This window comes from Rhinatrema bivittatum, chromosome 11 (genome assembly GCF_901001135.1).
Source record: "Rhinatrema bivittatum chromosome 11, aRhiBiv1.1, whole genome shotgun sequence".
In the NCBI taxonomy this organism is placed as follows: Eukaryota; Metazoa; Chordata; class Amphibia; order Gymnophiona; family Rhinatrematidae; genus Rhinatrema; species Rhinatrema bivittatum.
In genome coordinates, this window is record NC_042625.1 from 71,977,255 (window position 1) to 71,999,856 (window position 22,602).

Here is a 22,602-nt window from a genome sequence, read left to right on the forward strand (position 1 = left end):
AACAACTGAAGCAGACTGGCAAAACTTCATATCCTTTGGTGGCAACTATTGGACTTGAGAAAAACATTGCTGAGAAAAGGCCCCAGGGCAAGGAATGCAGGTTTAATATCAGAGTGATGCCTGCTGTGGGGGTCTGCAAACCAGTCCCAGAGGTGACAAGACTCTGTATTTATGTGCTATTGTGTACCAAGGCTATAGTATCAAAAATGAATACAGTCCCTTAGTATTCTATATTCTGGTATTAAGATGGGGCTAGCGAGGGGCAAGAGGCAACTGAGGTAAATTAGTGGGAATAACTTCCCAAGCGCTTACAGTCTAAGTTTGAATGCAGGGAGGTTAAGTGATATTTCGGGCTCATTCAGTGATTAGAGAACTGTGAACCATTCCACTGCTATGTGAGGATTTGACCCCAGCTGATGGTTTGGGGTAGGCACAAGAAACCGGATTCCCACAATATCCTTGAAAGTGGTAAAAGCTGCAGCTTGGCCCTGGAGCCCACACTAGGGCCAGCCTTCGGCAGCACAGGGACTATAAATGGAGAAGACGCTGAGACTGGTCTTTGACAGGAAAACCTCAATTTATCTGGGAAAAAATTCCTTATACCAAACTGTGCAGCAAAGGTTCAGGCAGAATTCTGGGTTCTGTATCTAGGAAATCATATGCTCTAAGTCCAAAGAGTGAAAGCAAGCGAAAAGGAGAGAGAACACTGCTAGGACCAGAAATCATTTATTGAAGGGATGACTTTTCCCCTCAGCTGCTTATATGGCAGACTGACACCTGTAGCTTGTGTTTTGTGTTGCTGCTTTAGTTGTTCCAAAGTATTTAACTTAGAGTTAAGACACAAAGTCCTAGTTTTCTTCCCTTTTGTCCCTGAAACTAGTTTGTCGTCATTTTATGCATTTTTTTCCTCTCTTACCCTGTTTCACTCTTCAGCTCTCCATGCTGTATTCATGTTTTACATATAGGGAGCGTGATGTCTGAATGGAGCTCTCTCAGTTGTATATAAAGCAGGAATACAGCATAGACAACAGTGTGAAACTCATCAAAATCCCATGACAAGCAGCACAGTCGCAGGCCCCATTTTAGATCAATGGATTTTGAAAGCTCCTGCTCCCATTATAAAAGTTGACATATTCTGAATTTTATTTTACAACTGGGCATAATATTTAATATCCTATTTTTGCACTAGTATAAATCAGGGATGTAGATTTGCATATTCAGCTTCGTGGAGGGGGCCACTGTTTCTCCTTTCAACTCACCAACATAGTTCAGAATCCCCCACATAATGGCCTGGCTGATGGTTTTAGAGAAGCTGTCTCTGCCTTACACAAGAGGAACAAGCTTGCCTTTGTACCAGTGAAAAGCTGTGACAAAAGGACAAAAAGTCCTGAATGATTTAATGTGTTACTCGCTCGTGTCTCTGCACGGTACAGACAGCAGCAGCAAAGTACACTCCTCCCTTGAGGGAAGCAAGGAAAGAGTAGCTATTTACCAGAAATTCACCATTTATTATGTTTGGCACCTCTCATACAGAGAAGGGAGACAAGGTGGACCACTGCAATAACGTGTGCAATAGCACTAGGTGCAGAATGTGTCAAGTGCCTACCCCAATGAGCTTCCACACAAAACTCTTATGAAGCAGTCATGACGGGTAGTATTTTTTTAGTAAAAGGTAAAGAAGGAGTTTAGCATACCAGTGGAGGGGATGCGTGTAGGAGGGGCTGTTTCTGATGACAATCAGCACAGCAGCCCCACTTTTCTTAGCTAGAGGTGGTGTCAGTAGTAGATCAAAGTTTGAAAATTCCTAAATACTAATGAAAATTCAGCTTGAAAAATAGAGCTGCATGGTTATGTTTAGCTGGCTTTCAGTTGCCAGTTTAACATAACCATAAGCCATACTTATAAACAAGGCTTTTTATGCCAGAGCCCAGCTTGGGTTCTGACAAAGGAGATTAGAATTTTGATTGTTTGCTCAATAGTTCTTGACTTTTGAAAAGCGTTACTTTCCTGTGGTTTGTTGCTCATCCTTTAAAGTGTATGCGGCTCAGGCTCCAGCCCACTCTGCTTAGCCCTGGCGCAGACCTCCGTAAAGGAAACCCTTCCCACCACCCCTGTCCCTCCCCTTGTGAAGAGGTGGCAGGAGGCAGCACCCCACACTATACCATGAGAGATGCCTAACTTCCTTCCCCACCCTGAAAAAAAAATCAGATTCTTAAATGCTAAACACATCAGGGGAAAGGGGAAGCATAGCAAACAAAAGCATGAGAATTTATTACACAATTCCACGAAACAAAGCTAAAAATAACACTCCCACGCCTCCTAGTGAAACACAGCCATTATTCGTAACTGCGGCTGCCAGTGTGACACCATTGGTTGTGGTTTCTACTGTGCTCCCCTAAAGCTCATTGGAAAATGAATAACAATGAGGAGAGAGGGAAAAATTGCAAACTTCTGGAATTTACTGGGAAATAGCAGCCGACCCATATATCCAGGCAACATTAGTCAATGAGGAAAGTGAAATAAAACATCCTGTGAAAAAAATGATTGCCAGAAATTGCTGTAAATAATTTCTGCCAAACGTTCCCTATCTGAGGGCTCGTGGTAGAACATCAATTCTCCAGTTCCTCGCCCCTGCAGTTCTCAAACTGGCCATATCCAGGGAACCCCTACACAATAGTAAAAAGCTTAAAAAAAGAAAAAAAAATACATTGCTTTAAAAAAGGAAAAAACACGAGGACATTCCTGACCACCAAAAAAAAAAAACAAAACAGGCAGCTGAATTGTTTCAATGTGACTTCGTGTTAAAGATTCCACCCCAACACCCTTCTCAAAGCTTATGGCATCTTTATCCATTTTACTGACACAAATAAGGCTTGTTTACCAGGAGTACCTAAACAGGCTAAGAGAGAATTTGAAAAGAAGTTGGCTTCAGAGGCAAAAATTCAGAATAAAAACTTTAAAAAAAAAAATCTGAAGTTGTTTGGACGGTTAGATGATCGAGGGGTTAAAGGGTCACTAAGGGAAGATAAGGCCATTGCAGAGAGACTCGATGAAATCTTTGCTTCGGTGTTTACTGAATCAAAACACAGTGAACTTGGAAGATGTAGTAGGCCAGTTGGATGGACTGTCTATGGGCTTCTGTCTGCTCCAGACTGGATTGCATGAGAGCCTTAACCTTCAAACTGTGCAGTGCTCGTTTGCCTTGGTGCGACTGGGGCCTGGGGAAGAATGTTGGCAGGACAATTGACTGGTTAAGATTTATTTAATCTGAGTGCTTTATATACCATCATTGCATGTGAGAAATGGAAATATGTCACCATCTTAGGAAGGAACTTAGGGTGGTCTTGAATATGCACCCTTTCATAAAACTTGGTATAAGGTGGATAAGTCAGCCTGGAGCTTGCTGACCTTGCGTACTGAAGTGACTGCCGCCAAAAATATGACCTGAAGTACCTGACCTAGAAGTTCATATGTACGCAGCAGCTCAAAAGGAGCTTTCATCAGCTGAGCTAACACCATGTTGAGGTCAAGACACAGCAGGAGGCCTTAGGGGAGGCTTCAATTTAAGCAGGCCCCGCTTGAAGCATACAACTACAGGCTGTACAGAGATGGTACACCAATCTACACCTTGGTGGTATGTGCCAAATTACACTGAGATGAACTTTGCTTCATTAACAAAGCTGTTTTTAAGCCAGCCTCCAATAGGTGCAGAAGATAGTCTTTGAGTGGGTCAGAAGAATGGATCTAAGAGCCTTCTGCTCACACCACATGGGAAAACCTCCTCCACTTCAGTCCATAGAACTTTCTAGTGGAAGGCTTTCTAGAAACCACCAGGACCCGAGACACATCTTCCAAAAGATCAAGAGGCTGCAGAATCAGCCTCTCAACATCCAAGGTGTGAGCGAGAGGGCCTTGAGGTTGGGATGCCACAGTCGGCCTTGATCTTGCGTGATGAGATCTGGGGAAGTCACCAGACTGATTGGGAGTTGTCCTTCAGGAAACCAAAGGTGGTGAAACCAAATTTGTTTTGGCCAATGAGGATCATAGTCCCTTGTTCCTCGAAGCTTTAAGAAAGTCTTAGTCACTAGAGGAATCGGTGGATACAAATACAGAAGACCCTTGCCCCAATGGCGAGCAAAGGTATCTGAGGCTGGTTTGCTGTCTGACCTGTATAGGGAGCAAAACTGAGTCACCTTCCTGTTGCAGGGTCATTCCAGGCATTCATCACCCTCTCTGAGAAGAAATAGAAGCAATGTCAGGAAAGGCGTTATGTTCTTATCCTCCCTGGAGTTTCATTTCATGACCTCTAAGAACATAAGAAAATGCCATACTGGGTCAGACCAAGGGTCCATCAAGCCCAGCATCCTGTTTCCAACAGTAGCCAATCCAGGCCATAAGAACCTGGCAAGTACCCAAAAACTAAGTCTATTTCATGTTACCATTGCTAATGGCAGTGGCTATTCTCTAAGTGAACTTAATAGCAGGTAATGGACTTCTCCTCCAAGAACTTATCCAATCCTTTTTTAAACACAGCTATACTAACTGCACTAACCACATTCTCTGGCAACAAATTCTAGAGTTTAATTGTGCATTGAGTAAAAAAGAACTTTCTCTGATTAGTTTTAAATGTGCCCCATGCTAACTTCATGGAGTGCCCCCTAGTCTTTCTATTATCTGAAAGAGTAAATAACCGAGTCACATCTACCCGTTCTAGACCTCTCATGATTTTAAACATCTCTATCATATCCCCCCTCAGCCGTCTCTTCTCCAAGCTGAAAAGTCCTAACCTCTTTAGTCTTTCCTCATAGGGGAGCTGTTCCATTCCCCTTATCATTTTGGTAGCCCTTCTCTGTACCTTCTAGTTGTATTGATTTCTTTCCACTGGATAAGGTTTGAGGACTGTGCATCAATAAAAATCTTTCAGGTATCTGAGGGTCTGTATCATTTCTCCCCTGCACTTCCTCTCTTCCAGGGTATACAGATTCAGATCCTTCACTCTCTCCCCACAAGTCTACCAATGCCAACCCCTCACCATTTTGGTCACTCTGCTTTGGACTGCCTCTACTGGTTCTCTTATCTTCAAAAAGAATAAAGACAGGAGGTTAGGCCTCACCAAGGACCTGTACAAAGACATTATCACCTCTTTTTTCTTACTGGTTATACCTCTCTATGTGACAAGGTGATAGCTAAAGCCAGAAGAATGCTGTGCTGCATAGTGTCTGCTTCTCTGCCTTCAGCTCAATCACACAAAGATCCCGCTCCCAGTCCGTGCACATTAGTCTTTCACTGCCCATCACATATACGGTAGCTCTTTTGGATTGCCACATCCCAAATGCATGAGAGTGAAGATTTAGCTGTGATTCAATGCAAGAAGTACAATCACTCTTCAAGCTTCTTAAATCACTTTTCATTTTCTCTACTCCTTCAGGCATGTCTACTCTGTTGCACATCTTTTAGTATCATCTGCAAATAATCGAACTTTACCTTCCATCCCTTCCACCAGTTCACTCAAAGATATTGAACAGAACAGGTCCCAAAACCAATCCCTATGACACTCCACTTAACACTGAAGAAAGAACAGCTGAGCACTAGGTCAAGTATTACTTCCTCCCTCATGGGTTCCATTACCACTTAGTGGATGCCGTTCAAGGGGCTCTGTTCAAATATCTCTGTACTTCTGCCCGATTCCACCGAAGGAATTCTTCAGTCTACATCTGGCAGTTTAAAATCTTGAGAGAGCTGTCTGCTGTGGCCCCTGCCCAAGAACCATCACTACAATAAATGGACTGAGTGGAGGAACCTGAGTTAGTTGTAAATGAAGGTGCATGCTACTGTAGCCAAAATAGGAGGCTCACTGATTAAGTAGGACACCCAAAGGCAGAGCTGAATTCAGTGGATTCTTAATTCACTCAAGTGTGTTTTTTTTTAACACCAGGAAGCAGTCTCATGTTTGCCAGTGTTGAAATCTTTAACATCACTCTTTTCTACAGCACTGAACACACCTTGATTTTGAGCAACAGCTTTATTGGTGGTACAGAATACAGACAATCCAAAAACAAAATATTTCAAACAAAATTCACAACACCGTGCCTTAAACAGCTAATTCTGTTCCTTGCTCCCAATATTTAGAAACAGGTGGTCTTACCACTTTTTTTTTTCCTTGAAGCCTTTAAAAATTTGTATCCTTAAGCTTATGTTTGGCAGGCTGGTGAATAGCTACATGTTAAATTGCAAATTTGGGAAGGGGTTAGGTTCCATCTCCACTACCAAATTACAAAATGTAGTTAAGGCATTGATTTTTTTCATCAGATCTTGGTTAAGTCTTGAAGATTTACCAACTCAAACCAGACCAAAATCTGCCTTTATCCACCTTTGAATCCATTTCACAGCTAGTACCAACATGTATAAAAAGAAGCTAGCCACCATACATCTTTCTGAATTTCTGTAAGCAGCTGTTCTTGGCAAGTCTCCTGCAGTGCTAGCACACACGTGAAAGGCTTCACATACTCAGAGTGGTTCAGGACCACTGTAGTGGTAGTTTAGTAACACTCATTACCTTTGATAACATTCAGCCGGGACCAATTTCCCCCTCGCATGTAGGACTGTTCTCAGCAAGAGAGGGTAGCAGTTTAAAGGGTTAGCAGTAAAGATATGACAGAGGAAGGGGATTATTGTTCCATATGAAATGATCATGACTGACCCTCACTTATGCTCTGCAGAATAGATAACCACAGACCACTTAGTCCTGCCTACTGCACCAGGTACACAAAGCAACTAGAGGCTCAATGAGTCTGCTCTCATGTAGCAGTGCTACCATAGAAATATCTTGTTACTGAACAAAAAGTTCCACTCAAGTTTATTCACATATACATAAATAATATTTTAACACTATAGAAATAATGAAACTTTTGGATGGTGAATAGTGTAGTGTAGTTCTGTAATACAGATTTTAAGTCCTTTCTGTAACTTGCATGGATTATACATAACATAAAAAAAAGGGAACAGACTGTGTAAGTTGCTTGTATACCTCCTCTCAGTTCCATTTATCAGCTATACTTTCAGGGGTGCTGTTTCAAAGCAATTTATAGGTGAAAACACAAGGTTTTATGAAATGTAAGTGGCTTGCTATAAGATTGGTAGGCTTTGTGTACATAAAGAGGGTTGAGGGGTAGAGTTGACAAGGAATTTGGCTTTAAACCAACTTTTTCCATTTTCTAAATATGCATAAACTTGAATGTATTGCAAAGAGCCAATATAAAAAACTCTGGTTTGGAAATTCTGCAAAAACGTAGGTATATTTATTTAATCACCTAAATTGGCTTTGAAAGTATGTAGCTTATATGGCAGCTTCACACAAGCCACCTATACTCTTACAAAATTTTCCACCCTAATACTTAATACTGCTTGGAGAAAGTCATGTAGTTTGTGGCACATAGGGACCAGATGTGGAGTGATGCCATGAGCAACAGCATACACTGAATTTCAGAAGCAAACATCCTCTGACCAACAAGAGAATACATTTAATAAAAGCTACCTTCCAAAACAGAAAGCTAAAGAGCTGGCTTAAGCAAACAAAAAAGTTCCTAAGACAGAACCAGCAATGTCTTATAATGTATGTTCCTTAACTACACTCAGGAAAAGAAGACAGCGCACTGATCAATTTACAACTGAGAGTTTTAGTATGTACTATAGGGTTAAACTGCCCATTGTCTTCAGAAGATTCAGCAATGGGGCCCTTGCTAATTTTTTTTTGATCCACCATTTTAAGAGTGATCAGCTGCCTGCAGTATGTAATTGTGGCATAGTGTTACTCACCTTGAAGCTACAACAGTCTGTGTATCCTCAAAACATGTGCATTTACAATTTAAAAAAAAAAATTAAGCCCCACACCATCTTTTCATATCATAGACACTGCAGCACTATCTGGTAGAAGTAGATTTCCCCTCTCAGTCCTTCAGGTTCTGGCACAGCCTCATCCCTACACCTTGTCCTGTCAGGCATGCTTCTTAATCTCGCGGCTCCTCTGCTCCTGGTGCTCCAGTCCATTCCCTTTCAGCAGGGTCTGTTTTTGCAGTCCTTTTAATTTCAGAATGAGCTCCTTGACAAAATCCTTTATGGGGGTGAAAGGGGAAAAGAAATGAACGATATAAATAAGACATGGCAAAGCTTAAAGACTTTAAAGAGTGATTAATGCACCTAAACCATCACTCCCACGAAGGTTGCTTATGTCTTACTACCTAGCAAATTTCATATGTCACAGCATTTTTTTTTTTTTTGTGGAAAGTCAAGACATTCAAATTCCATTAAAGGGGCAATTTTGTAAATCACCCATATGAGTTCACAAATATATTTAAGTTACACCAATTTTCAAAGTGATCGGACCTGTGGCTGTTGGCTTTAAAAATGATTCCACCAATTATACTTGCTAATTTGTATGCAAGAAAAAATGTATACACTTATGAAAGACGCAGAAATCCAAACCCACTCTTCAACCCCACTCAGCCCAGGTAAATTTACATACATACACCTGTGTTAAGTTTACCCATCCATTATGGGTAACATTAGAATGAGGCATTTCTGTGTTGAAAGCACTCTTATGCACAGAAATACTTTTGAAAAAAATTTACCCCTCTCAATTTTCAAAATGGATTCTTCAGGTAAGATAGTGCTTTAGAAAATTCTGCATGACCAATACACAAGTAATTTTTACATATGTTCACAGGGGAAAGTACATTCTGGGGTGGTCTAGGCAAGCTGGGACTTGCACACAGGTTGTTTCAAATCTTTTTATTAATCTTACAATACTGTATATTTTGCCTATGCTAATATGTGACTGAGGATGGGGAATCTATGCACACTCTGTCACTGACTGAAACAAAGTGGCTACCTGGCCAACCTTAAACAAAATCCTTTCCCAATCCCCACAACCCTAGGTAAGATATCATAGGGTAAAACAAAAGGTGATCAAAATAATAGTGGGACGTCAATACTTCACTCAAAATTCAGAATTGCCTGAATCCACTGAGGCAGAGCTTGCAGATACACTTCCTAAGTTTTCAAAAAGAACTTTAGCTTATAGTCAAATATACTTTTAAAATCAATGGAGCATCATACTGAAAAAATGTGTGTGTGAATTCACTCAGCAAAATGAAGCGTGCCAAATAGATGTAGCTGTGTGTGTAATTTTGCCAGAATCATTTTCCAAAATGGACTTATGGACATAAGTTTAAACCACTTTTCAAAGTGAATTTATAAGCATATTTGCCCAAACATTTATTAAGTATTTTTTTTTTTTTTTTTTACTTATGACAACCAAACAGTACAAAATTAACTAACATTTTTGGTAGAATGTAAATGGAAAAACACTAGGCTTGACTCAACTGGACCTTATCTAAATTTAAGACTTACAGCTTGCCCTTTTAGTCCTGTAGACCCACCCAGAATGAAGTTGAAGTTTCAAACACAGATTACAAAATGCAACATATTAAAAATTCAGCAGAGTTGCTTAAACAGGTGTTCTGAGGACAGCAAAATACATCAGTCCTCATACACAGGCCGATGACGACAACATCCAATGAGTCTAGCCTGGAATTTTTATGTCAAACTTTCTAGAACTTTGCCAACATACTACAGGTCTACACAGGGGCACCTTCAGTCAGAGATTCTCTTCTATTCCTTTGTGGGTTGGGAAAAAAAGATGGATAATGAAGTGTCTTGATTAATGTGAAAAGCTGAAACCACTTAAGGTAGTTCTCAGAATGCTCTCTAAATTTCTACCTAATGATAAAACTGCAAGTAGGGAGAGAAGTAAACTAAAGCTTGTTACTCACTCACTCTTCAAGCAGAGGTGATTACAAGTTAGATATTTCAAAGTGATTTTTCTCATAGCAAATGTACAAAATGTAGTGGTTCGAAAGGTGGCTTCATTAGAGCTAAGACCACATTTAAATCAAGGAACTGGAGGTTTGTGGATTGGAGGATGAAGGTTAAAAAGAGTCCTCTCGTGAATTGTGAAACCAAAGGGTAAGAAACCACTGAAGAGTTATCTTCATGTGTTAAGCAGCAATAGCACTTAGGTGAACTCTAATTGATGATGTCGCTAACCAAGACTTGAAAAGATGTAATAAGTTAGGACGTCGCTGGGTGCAGAAGAGAAAGTATTAATGTTTCAAGTCTGACAGTCGGCATACCTTTCCATTTGAAGGAATAGTTACGTCTGAGGGTTCTCGCAGCTATAATAATAATTCTTTGAATATCTGCTGAAAGTTAATCCCTGCAAAATCTCACGTTCCAACATCCAAGCTGTCAGGTGGAGGGAGGAGTGCAGAGGATGAAGAAGAGAGAGAGTCCCCTTCCTGAGTCATGACATCTGGATCTTGACTGAGATCCAACGGGTCGCTTTCGGAGTACTATACTAGATTAGCAAGCCAGGGCTGTCTTGGCTATGTGGGTGCTATGAGTATCATGCAAGCCCTGTCCCGTATCATTTTCTGAACTGTTCTTGAGATGAGAGGTATCTGAGGAAATGCATATAGAAGACCTGTCTCCCACGACATTAGAAAGGTGACCTGTGTCTTTGAGATGGCTTGGGCATACGGAGCAAAAATCAGAGGTACGTTTTGCTACAGAGCAAAACCGAAAAGACCTATCGAAGGGGCAGCCCCACTGTAGAAAGATTAGATTTGCCATTGATGGGTTAAGCAACTTTTTGTGGAGATGATATAGTCTGCTGAGACAGTCGACTAACATGTTTGCTATTCCCAGAAAGTTTGTGGCTCATTCCCAGATCCATACTGCTTCTCTGCAGAGACTCCAGGATCCTGAACTGCCCTGCTTGTTCACGAAAATCATGGCAACCTGATTGTCTAGATGAAACATGAGGGTATGACCTTGTAGCAGATCTGTAAAGGTCATTAAGGCATATATCTCATGGCTCTAGAGTTCTAGAAGATTGGTTTGGTAAGCTAGTTCATCTCTTGTCTACTGACCCTGAGTTTTGTAATGGAGTAGATGCACTTCCCAACCTTAGTGGAAGTGTCTGGTGAGTATTAGGGTATGAGCCGGATCATGAGGAGGTGATCTGACAGGAATTCTGGGTTCAACCAACAAATGTTTTCCTTCATGGAGTCTTATCTTGGTAGACATTGGTTGGAGATATATTGGGTCCATTGTGATTTCAGTCCCCATTGGAGAATACACATCTGTAGGCGAGTGTGAGATACTACATAGATGGCTGCCACCATGTGACCCAATAATGCCAGAACTTGGTGGGCCAGGATCCTTGAGCTGAGGAGCAATTCTGTGCAGAGCTGATGAAGTCTATCGATTCTCTTGGGGCAAGAAGGCCCAAGATTGGACAGAGTCTATTCTGGCCCCTATAAATGTTACAGTTTGAATTGGTTCAAGTACAGACTTCTTGTAGTTTGAGGAATCCCAGAGACTCTGGGACAAGAGAGATAGTAACATAGTAATGACAGCAGAAAGACCAAAATGGTCCATCTAGTCTGCCCAGCAAGCTTCCCAAGGTAGTAACTGTCACTCCATGCAGGTTAAGCTTTTATTCCCATCCTCTAGCCTTTAGGGATCCATAGTCTTTATCCCATGCCCCTTTGAAATCCTTCACAATTTTAGTCTTCACCACTTCCTCCAGAAGGGCATTCCAGGCATCAGATCTATAAGTCATATCCCTAGGAAAGCTCAGAATCACACTTTCAGGACAGTAATGTGTCAGGAACTGCCTTCTCCTGGATACCCAGGGCCTGCGCCCTTATTCCTGCTCTCAGGGGACCTGTAATCTAGAATCATGTGCCTTCATTTGTTAAAATGGGGTAATGTTTGGGAAAACTTTCCAGCACTAAGAAAAGGTATGCCAGCAAAAGCCTTGGGGGTGGGTTAATAGCCAAGGCCATCATTGGCATTGGATTTGCACAAAAGGATGGTAATCTGTAGATACATTGTGCACAGAACTCCCTGCTGCATTAGCAGTAAAGTCTATGCACAACTGAGGGTTAAACTGTGCACCAGTCTCATAATATGAGTACGCCACATAGGAAATAAATATCTGAAAACCTATGAAGCTGGTTTCATTTAGCCAGCATGGTGTCCAGCAAATTCAAGTACATCCTAAAGTTAAACAAAAGAGCATTTTAACCAAATTTAACCAGTTTGATTGCACTGTTGAAAATAAGAGATCCTGTCAGTCTTAAAAAAATATATCATATGGCACTAGTTACACTCATTGACTTGAATAACCAACCAGGCCAGGAAATAGGTATAGGCAACTGCCTAGCGCATCAAATACCCAGGATGCCACTTCAAAGGGGCATTCTGTGCTTCCCTCCCCCGAGCTCTAATCTTACCTATAGGTACCAAAACCTTTAATCCAGCCTCAATTAAAATTGTTTTTTTTTTGTTAAACCCAAACAAAAAACCCACAACAACCACCACTATTAGACCAGTGGTTCTCAACCTTTTTTCAGTCATGGCACACCTGACAGATTATGCTCAAATGCGTGACATTGCACACCACATTTAACATCCTTACTAAAAAAGAAATCCTAAATATTTTATTGTTGAAAATGATGCAGGACAAAGACACCATATTCTCTCATTTCAATAACTGCTTATAAAATATTAAATATTTTTTTCATAAAAATGTTACTTTGCTTAGTGCATCAGTGAGAAATCTGGGACTGATATGCATATGCAGCACACAGTTTTTCTCAATACAGACAAACGGTCATCCTCAAAAAGTTCTGACATCTTCTGGAATTTATACAAAGAAGAGATAGGAAATTTCCCCTTTCAACTCACCATACAAAAAATATATTCAAATTCTGATACCCCCCCCCCCCCCCCCAGTAGTAGTACGTCAAAATCCCTTCCCTGCCAGACACTTTGTGAAATAACATGAAAAACTGCTAAAAAAACACATTTAGAAATTATATAGCATACTATCGGTACTAACACCCAGGATGTGAAAGGCAACAACCTTACCTATGAAAAAGTAAGACTGCAAATATAGAACATAGTACACTTACTATTGGAAAAACAAAGCAGCCCGACTGTTCTAGATTCCTGAAGAGGATGTTGGGGAGATACCCGTATCAGAGGAGGTTTTCATGGGTAATGATTCAGATGGACTGAACCAAATCACGATGAACCTAGATGTGGTAGGTCTGATTGACAAACTGAAGAATAGTAAATCACCTGGACCAGATGGTATACACCCCAGGGTTCTGAAGGAACTCAAAAATGAAATTTCAGACCTATTAGTAAAAACTTGTAACCTATCATTAAAATCATCCATTGTACCTGAAGACTGGAGGGTGGCTAATGTAAACCCCAATATTTAAGAAGGGTTCCAGGGGAGATCCGGGAAACTACAGACCAGTTAGCCTGACTTCAGTGCCAGGAAAAATAGTGGAAAGTGTTCTAAAGATCAAAATAACAGAACATATAGAAAGACATTGTTCCATTAAACCAAGTCAGCATAGCTTTACCCAAGCCAGGTCTTGCCTCACAAATCTGCTTCACTTTTTTGAAGGGGTTAGTAAACATGTAGATAAAGGTGAACTGGTAGATGTAGTATATTTGGATTTTCAGAAGGAGTTTGACAAAGTTCCTCATGAGAGGCTTCTAGGAAAAGTAAAAAGTCATGGATAGGTGGCGATGTCCTTTCGTGGATTACAAACTGGCTAAAAGACAGGAAACAAAGAGTAGGATTAAATAGACAATTTTCTCAGTGGAAGGGAGTGGGCAGTGGAGTACCTCAGGGATCTGTATTGGGACCCATACTTTAATATATTTATAAATGATCTGGAAAGAAATGAGACGAGAGAGGTAATCAAATTTGCAGATGATACAAAATTGTTCAGAGTAGTTAAATCACAAGCAGATGTGATAAACTGCAAGAAGTCCTTCTGAGACTGGAAGATTGGGCATCCAAATGGCAGATGAAATTTAATGTGGATAAGTGCAAGGTGATGCATATAGGGAAAAATAACCCATGCTATAATTACACAATGTTGGGTTTCATATTAGGTGCTACAACCCAAGAAAGAGATCTAGGCATCATAGTGGATAATATTGAAATCATCGGCTGAGTGTGCTGCGGCAGTTAAAAAAGCAAACAGAATGTTGGGAATTAGAAAGGGAATGGTGAATAAAACGGAAAAATGTCATAATGCCTCTGTATTGCTCCATGGTGAGACCGCACCTTGAATACTGTGTACAATTCTGTAAACAAGGCTTCCTATGTAGCCTAGCTGGCTCTAAAGCAGGGAGACGAGTGTTAGAGTCCCCTGCTGCTCCTTGTGAGCTCAGGAACATCGTTTTGGGAGGAGGAATAGTCTAGTGGTTAGAGCAGTGGGCTACGAACCAGGAGACTGGGGTTCGAGTCCCACTGTCGCTCCTTGTGACCTTGGGCAAGTCGCTTTACCCTCCATTGCCTCAGGTACAAACCTACAGGTCAATCCAGTAACGAGTGGTAGGAAGAGCTGCGTTAGTGCCCGGCGCACCCGCGGTTGCCGCACGCACAGTCCAGCTCACCTACCGCTCCATCCTGTATGTAAATAGCTTGCAAATGCAAGCTGCGTCTAAGAAACATCCATGAAGCGTTAGGCCCACGCAACCCATTTTACTGTATAGAGTGCTATACAGTAACCTGGGTGGGCAGGCCTAACGCTTCATGGACTCGCTGGTATCTGTCATTTCAAATGACAGGTACCAGGAAGTGGACAGTTCTCTGATGCTCGGGATTGTCAGCCCTCTCTCCCCTCCTCCCGAAGCAAGCAATGAAAGCGGAAAACAAACATCGAAAAAAAAAAGTGAAAAAGCGAAAAAAAAAAAAAGTAGCAAGAGAGAGGACGGGCAATCCTACGCTCGGGATTGCCAGTCCCCTCTCCCCTCCTCCCGAAGCAAGGTGCGAAAAGCAGCCTTGCTCCGGGAGGAGGGGAGAGAGGACTGGCAGTGTAAAGCGACGAAGCGACTTTTTTTTGCAGCCCCCCTCCGGAGACGGACATCGGCGAGGACGACCGCGGCTCCCCTGCCTCCAGCTGCCCGTGAAGATGGACGCATTGCACAGGCGAAAGCGGCCCCTGTGCGTGCAATTGGGCCACTCAAGACGTGACGTCACATGCCGTGATGCCTTGAGCGGCCCAATTGCACGCACAGGGGCTGCTTTCGCCCGTGCAGGCATCCATCTTCACGCAGGGGAGCCGCGGTCGTCCGTCTCCGGAGGGGGGCTGCAAAAAAAAGCAAGTCGCTTCGTCACTTTACACTGCCAGTCCTTTCTCCCCTCCTCCCGGAGCAAGGCTGCTTTTCGCGCCTTGCCTCGGGAGGAGGGGAGAGAGGACGGGCAATCCCGAGCGTAGGATTGCCCGTCCTCTCTCTCGCAACTTTTTTTTCACTTTTTTTCGCTTTTGTTGCTTCGGGAGGAGGAGAGAGGACTGGGGCTGCCCCGGATACCAGCACCCATGGATGCGGCCAGGGCAGGTGAGCGGGGGCTGGGGGAAAGTTTGCCGCCTACCCTTACCCCTGCCTCTAACGCAGGGGTAAGGGTAGGCGGTAGGTTAGCAGGTTAAACGCACGGCAAAACGGCAGGGTAAAAAAGTGATAGTCAGGGCGCGCATTACTGGATGGTAGGGAATAGCTAATTCGATCGTTTACATATAATATACATGTCGCATGCAGAAGGGGTTACCCGGGGATTTAAGGACGCAGTAAGAGTAGGTTAAAGGGGATTGTGGATGCTAACGTGGCCGGAAAGTGAGTAGAAAGCGGGTTAGGAGCAGGGTAAACGCAGCCGCACTTTACTGGATTGACCTGCTAGAGGGTAAGCCTCTGGGGATAGTGAAATACCTACTGTACCTGAATGTAAACTGATGTGATCTCAGATCGAATGTCTGTATATATATAAAAAAAAAATATTCTGGTCACTGCATCTCAAAAAAGATAGATGCAATGGAGAAGGTACAGAGAAGGGCGACCAAAATGATAAAGGGAATGGAACAGTTCCCCTATGAGGAAAGACTAAAGAGGTTAGGACTTTTCAGCTTGGAGAAGAGATGGCTGAGGGGGGATATGATAGAGGTGTTTAAAATCATGAGAGGTCTAGAACGGATTAATGTGATTCGGTTATTTACTCTTTTGGATAATAGAAAGACTAGGGGGCACTCCATGAAGTTAGCATGGGGCACATTTAAAACTAATCGGAGAAAGTTCTTTTTTACTCAACGCACAATTAAACTCTGGAATTTGTTGCCAGAGAATGTGGTTCGTGCAGTTAGTATAGCTGTGTTTAAAAAAGGATTGGATAAGTTCTTGGAGGAGAAGTCCATTACCTGCTATTAAGTTCACTTAGAGAATAGCCACTGCCATTAGCAATGGTTACATGGAATAGACTTAGTTTTTGGGTACTTGCCAGGTTCTTATGGCCTGGATTGGCCACTGTTGGAAACAGGATGCTGGGCTTGATGGACCCTTGGTCTGACCCAGTATGGCATGTTCTTATGTTCTACATAGCAGAATCCCTCAGGTATGTCAAACATGCAGAATGCAGACTGACCCTTATCTAATACAGAACAAAAGACTATAAATTATAAACAAAGATACAGGAAAAATAGGAACAAGGAGGGGTGATGAGGAATTTTAAATACCAGCTCCTTACTCTGCACTCTCTGCAAGCAGCAAGCACATGTGACTGTTATAGAAAGCATAGATTTGCTATGTCAAATTTTTGGTGACATACCAGTGTGTACCAACACACTGGTTGAGAACCACTGCACTAGACAGAAATGAAATGCCTTTAACCCACTGTGCAAGTCATGGTTAGATTGGAAGATTATATAATATCAACACAGATATTTAAAATGCTACACTGCAATAGCTCTGTCAACCAAATACCAGCAGCAAGATTTTCCCTTATAAAGGCTGGTTTTGCTCTGTGTTGGGTGAGGTGGATCATTTTTTGGATCAACAGGGTCCTCTGGGTCCAGACATTATGTTGAGGTGACCACACCCTGCCCTGGTTTCAAAAGTGTGTGGGGGGGGGGGGGGGGGGGTGGGGGGAGAAAAATCAGCAGCTAACCACAGCAGGCAGGACAAGGGACTAGTAATGTAGGGAAAAAGTACATGGGGAATAAAAATGGAAAACATGCTTTTAAGATATATTTAGGTTGTTTACCGTGAGAATGTCTTTCCTATTTAAACACTAATATTCTAGTATACCATTTAGTACATTTGATGCACATAGTGATGTGTTTGTATTTAAAGTTCACAGTTCTATTGGGAATATTGTTATCACGTTACCTTATGCTTTTCACACATTGTTAATTGTAAACCGGGTTGATGTGATGCCAGTCATGAAACTCGGTATAACAAAAACAATAAATAATAATAATAATGTGCTTCCTCTGGTGAGGAGTCACAGTGTACAGAGAGAACATGGTATACTTTTCTTTGGTCTGATGCAGTAATCTGTGACTGGATTTTAATGCACACTTAACGCCCAGATTAAACATTTTTAAACTCCCAATGTAATAAACTAATACTATGCAAGTGTATTGGGCATTAAAAAAAATTAAAAAAAAGGGACAAACCACTCACGTTGATTGTAGTATGTGCATTCAGCAAAGGCCTACTTTAGACTAGCTAACATTAGGATGCTGACAGCAGTCCAGCAGCAAGATGGGAGCTACACCTACAATTATCTACCTGTTGGTGAGAAGTTGCAAGTGTGCACCCGATGCATTATCCTCTCACACTTAGACATGCCTCCAGGAAGGAAGAATTAGGACGGATATTTTAGTTGGTAGATAGCCAAGTGACTGGTGGTGGGAGGATGACTTGGCAATGTGCCTGCCTGGTGTGAAGGCAGAAGACCTCATGCATCATCTAGACTGGAGTTCAGAGTGCTAGGGAGCAGGTAGGTACCAATGACATAGGAAGGTAGAGATGTTCTAGAAGCCAATTTAGGAAGGAAGTTGAATTCCTGAGCCCACAACTGTATTCTCAAATGTTCTACCCTGGACTGGCCATGGTCTGAGATAGGATGCTGAGCTTGGATTATTGGTCTAAACCAGCATGCATGTCTATTCTTAAGTCTATTGTATGGCACCAGTCTGTAGGCTAATCCAAGCATTTTAGAAAAGTTAAGTATTTCCTTGCTAGTGCAGTAAATTCCAGTCTGAATATACCTAAATTGACTTCAGAAGAAAATCTTGCTCTTTAACTATACACATATGCGGTACTATGGTGGGAGGGGGGCCTCAGTCTAAAAGGGTAAGGCAAGGTAGTTGTTGGCAAAAAAAAAAAGATCTTCTATAGAATAGATACCCCATAAAATACTCTACAGCATGGCAGCATATATGCAGCACAACTGACACTGGGAAGCTCTTGAGAAGTGATAGAGGCCTCTAGCAAAAGGAAGATGAAAACAAGAGAACAGGGGCCATAGCCATTTTTGTTTTGCTAAGCAGGAGATGCTTCCAGAATAGAAAGCCTGAAGGGATGTGAGTGTGTCTGTGTGGGGGGGGGGGGGGGGGGGGGGGGGGCGGCAGGGAAGTACTGAGGAGGGCAGTGTCTACCTATCAACTTTGAGGCAAGTACAATAACACGATTCCAGTTGATTGCTTCCCTGTATCAGAAGCTGACAGTACTAAGTGGGAGGAATGTTCAAGATATCCGGTGACAAGTCACTGTACAACTCATGGCGAAAAACATTAAAAGAACCCCCTAGTGCAAAGGCTTTTAGGGAGGATCTATAGTCTGAAAAGCCATTAAACTATAAATAATGGAAAAACCCTGGGGGTGAAAATTCAGACCTTTCCACTGAAACTAACATAGGGTAAGCCACTCTCTCATTCAATGTCCATTTACTCAAATATAAATTAGCACCTTCCCCATTTTATCATGAGAAATTTCTTTTCAAAACATGGAACACTGCATGTCCTAAAATACAACAGGATTTTTATTGAAAGAAGTCTAGAATCATAGGGGTAGATTTTAAAACCCCTGCGCGTGTAAATCCTCCCGGATTTATGTGAGCAGGGCCAGCGCGTCTATTTTGCATAGGCCGCCGGCGCACGCAAAGCCCAGGGACGCGCGTAAGTCCCGGGGCGGGCCGGGAGGGCGGTCCCGAGTCCCCCCGGCACTGCGGCCTGTGCCGGGGGGATGCCGGGGCGGTGCGCGCAAGTTAAGCCTGCTTCAAGCAGGCGTAACTTGCCCAACAAAAGTAGGGGGGGGGGGGGGATGGGGTAGGAAAGTTCCCTCCGAGGCCGCTCCGAAATCGGAGCGGCCTCGGAGGGAACCGAGGCAGGCTGCACGGCTCTGCGCAGCCTTGCGTGCGCCGACCCCGGATTTTATAAGATACGCGCGGCTACGCGAGTATATCATAAAATCTGGTGTACTTTTGTTCACGCCGGTGTAATCTCCAGGGCTGTTGATTTAAATGGTCTATTAGTTGCCTTATAAAGAACATGAAAAATCCGGCCTTCCCTCCCACAATTTATTGCTGCTGTGTGAAATGCCATTTCCCCCTTCCCATCCAGCTATGGCCTTCCATTTACTAAAGATGGAACAATTCACCAGAGAAGCCTTAACTTCTAATCAAGATAATACAATATGGGATTTTTTTTTTTTGTATGACTGCCTTAAGAACATGGCTTTTGCTTTTTTTTTTTTTTTAATGAAAAGACTAAAAAAGACTTCTCTTGTCATTAATCCTCCCCATTCCACATCCCAGGCCCAGTTACTTAGAAAAGGCTACAGAATAAGCTTAAAATTTCCTCACAATTATTCTCTCTGCAGTAAGACAAATAGGGATGTGCATGTTTTTCACTGGTTTTGATTTAGAGCATGCCAAAATCAAAATGGTGGCAAAATTTAGAAAGCAGCAAAAAAAACAAACAAACCACAAAACAAACACCCCCCCCCCCCCCCCTCCTCCCCATCTAAAGACATTCCTGCAGCGGGCGCCTCACCTTTCCACAGACATGACGCCCAAGTGCTGATAGCCTGAAGGGAAGCAAGGCTGCGGCACAGCCCATCCCACCAGGGCCCAAAGAGCAGCATGGCAGTAGCCTGTGAGTGTGGGTGGAATTGTAGGAGGCAGGTTGAAGGGCTGGTGTCTTCCTAGAAATATATCACTGACAGTCCACCACTCGTCTGAGCAAGATAGCCTGTATGCATGCAAAAGCGAAGAAAGTACAAGACACTGTGTAGCCTATGTCCTCCAAACTTCTAAGAACCCTCCACCCCAAATCTACAACAAATCGCAGGGTGTCTGGAAATCAAGTGTCCAGGTACAGCACACGCATGAGATTTTTAAATCTTCGTTTTTTATTATTGGGTTTTATTTGAAGAGTCTGCTTTTTTAAAATATTTTATTGGCGTTTGGGAAAAATTTAAGAATTTTGAGTTTTTAATTAGATATCCTTTTCATCAACAGTTTTGAAATATACCTCTTTTAGTATAGTTTTATTATGATTGATGTTTTATTTCTTGATTGTTTGATCTTTTGAGGAATGGTGATGTTTCTATTTTTGCAATCAGAGACTGGCTTGTTGCAGTTTCCAGTTCAGTTTTTCATCTTGTTTCTATTTATACTTTTATGGTCACTTTATGCTGTATTTGGTGAGGGTCTGTATGTTCAACATTTGTGATCTCAATGTAGGACTCTATAGCAGCCTGGCTCATGCTCTTTTAATAGGAGGTGTACTTGTGTTTTAGGGTCTGGTGTAATATTTGCAGTGCTGCCTTTTCATAGGTGGGTTGTTACTGTTTGAGTATTGGCAATTAGTAGGGATGTGCATCATTTTGACGGATGAAAATATCGTACGATATTTTCTAATCCTTCAAGTATCAGGGGGGTCCCCGAAAACGATAAGAAAACCACACAAATTTCATGGGGGGGGTTTCCTCATTTTGGGGAGGGGGAAGAAAGGGCACAGAAACCCCCCCAAACCCATCCTGACCCTTTAAATTTAATTTAGAATCCCCCACCCTCACAAAACTTTCCTAAAGTACCTGGTGGCCCAGCGGGGATCCCAGGAGCGATCTCCTGCTCTCAGACTGTCGGCTGCCACTAATCAAAATGGTGCTGATGGCCCTTACCATGTGACAAGGACTATTGGTGCCATTGGCTGGCCCCTATCACATGGTAGGAGAAATGACAGAGGCCAGACTTCCACGATCTGGGATACTGTTATGTAGACATAAGTGAAAAAGCATAGGACTGCTTCTACAACCAAGACCTAAAGGAAATGAAGAAAGCATGCATTGGGGGGGGGGGGGACTTGCTGGTGCGGCAGTTACTACCCTTAGCAGAAGGCATGGAGATTAATAATCTTAACCAATAAGCCTTGATGCTTTTTTTTTTTCCAAAATAGCTTTTAACAGCAAGAATATGCATCCATGCGCCAGAGAGCGGTATATTACAATCAGTTCCAACAAGGGCATGTCACAACGTAGCATGTCAAACAGTAACAAAGCCACACACCGATCCATGAAACACAAATAATGCAATCCCCACCTTTTTCTGTTTTAGCAACGCCCCACTCTCCCAACCAGGCACCCCAAGGACTAACACCTCATCCCCTACAAACATCCAACCATACTCACCACAGCACCCACATTCATCCCGGTTACCCTCCCCATACATTCAAACCAGCGGTCCCAAACAGATCAACAACCCCCCTCCCTCCCATCCAGAGACCGGGGAATTCAATCCCATAATATAGTGTAACCAGTTTCCAACAGTCCAATTTGTAATGCCTTGGGTAGCAATGCAAGACACGCCTGCCAGCACTCCTCATACATCTTGTCCCGCTTGCGACTTCCGGCAGAGCAATCCATGCACTCCATTTGCATAAACGTTGCCATCCTAAGTGCCATGCCGCTATGGAGGGTGATGTTGCCAGTTCCACCCACACCGATAAGACTGCGGGATGCTAGCAGGGTGGCCACGCACCCAAACTACCTTAGAATGATTACCTGGCGGTAGCATACGGAAAGGATGGGTCATCAGAATACATCCTAAGGCATGTGTGGCAATACCAGTACAATGGGTGATAAGTGTCCAGCACAATTCCCCAAAACCAGGTAAGCATCCGGCATTGCAGGAGACTGTAGCAAAGATCCCTCCTACAGGCCACATTTAATGCAGAGTGGAGAGTCGGTGAGGCCCATCCTGAACCAGCGGACATCATCATAAGCCAGGTGGAGAATCCAGAACTGTAGTTTGCGAAGCCCCACATCTGGGTTATTGGCATGCAGGATTTTAAAGCAGTTCAACATATAATCCGCCGTTATATCCCGGGTCAGAATGATAGACCACCGGCACACCAGTGGCTGCAGGAAATTGTGTGCTTTGAGAGCCTGGCCCAGGGTTTTCCATCCTGCAATAGTGTTATTGAGACAAGCTACATCGAAAACTTTAGTTGCATAGGCAGTTTCTGTGGCCATCATCTCCCTTGTCCACGAAAGGGATTGCAGGTAGTGGCAAGCTTGTAAATATGCAAAGAAATACTGTGGTGACAGATTATAGTCCTTAGACAGTGTTTTGAAAGTCCAAAATGTTATGGGACTCCAAGTCATAAGTGA

General features: G+C 42.8%; 1 protein-coding gene across 2 annotated transcripts in view; it reads right to left on the reverse strand.

Annotated features, from left to right (window-relative positions):
- Window positions 1-6,003: 6,003 nt before the first annotated feature.
- Window positions 6,004-22,602, reverse strand: part of PPP1R14A (protein phosphatase 1 regulatory inhibitor subunit 14A) — a 62,210-nt gene continuing 45,611 nt past the window's right edge. For both annotated transcript variants that reach the window (XM_029571378.1, XM_029571377.1), the window contains one exon: window positions 6,004-8,110. In XM_029571378.1, the coding sequence (XP_029427238.1) occupies window positions 7,994-8,110 (117 nt within the window). In that variant the 3' untranslated portion in view covers window positions 6,004-7,993. The remainder of the gene's footprint in view (window positions 8,111-22,602) is intronic.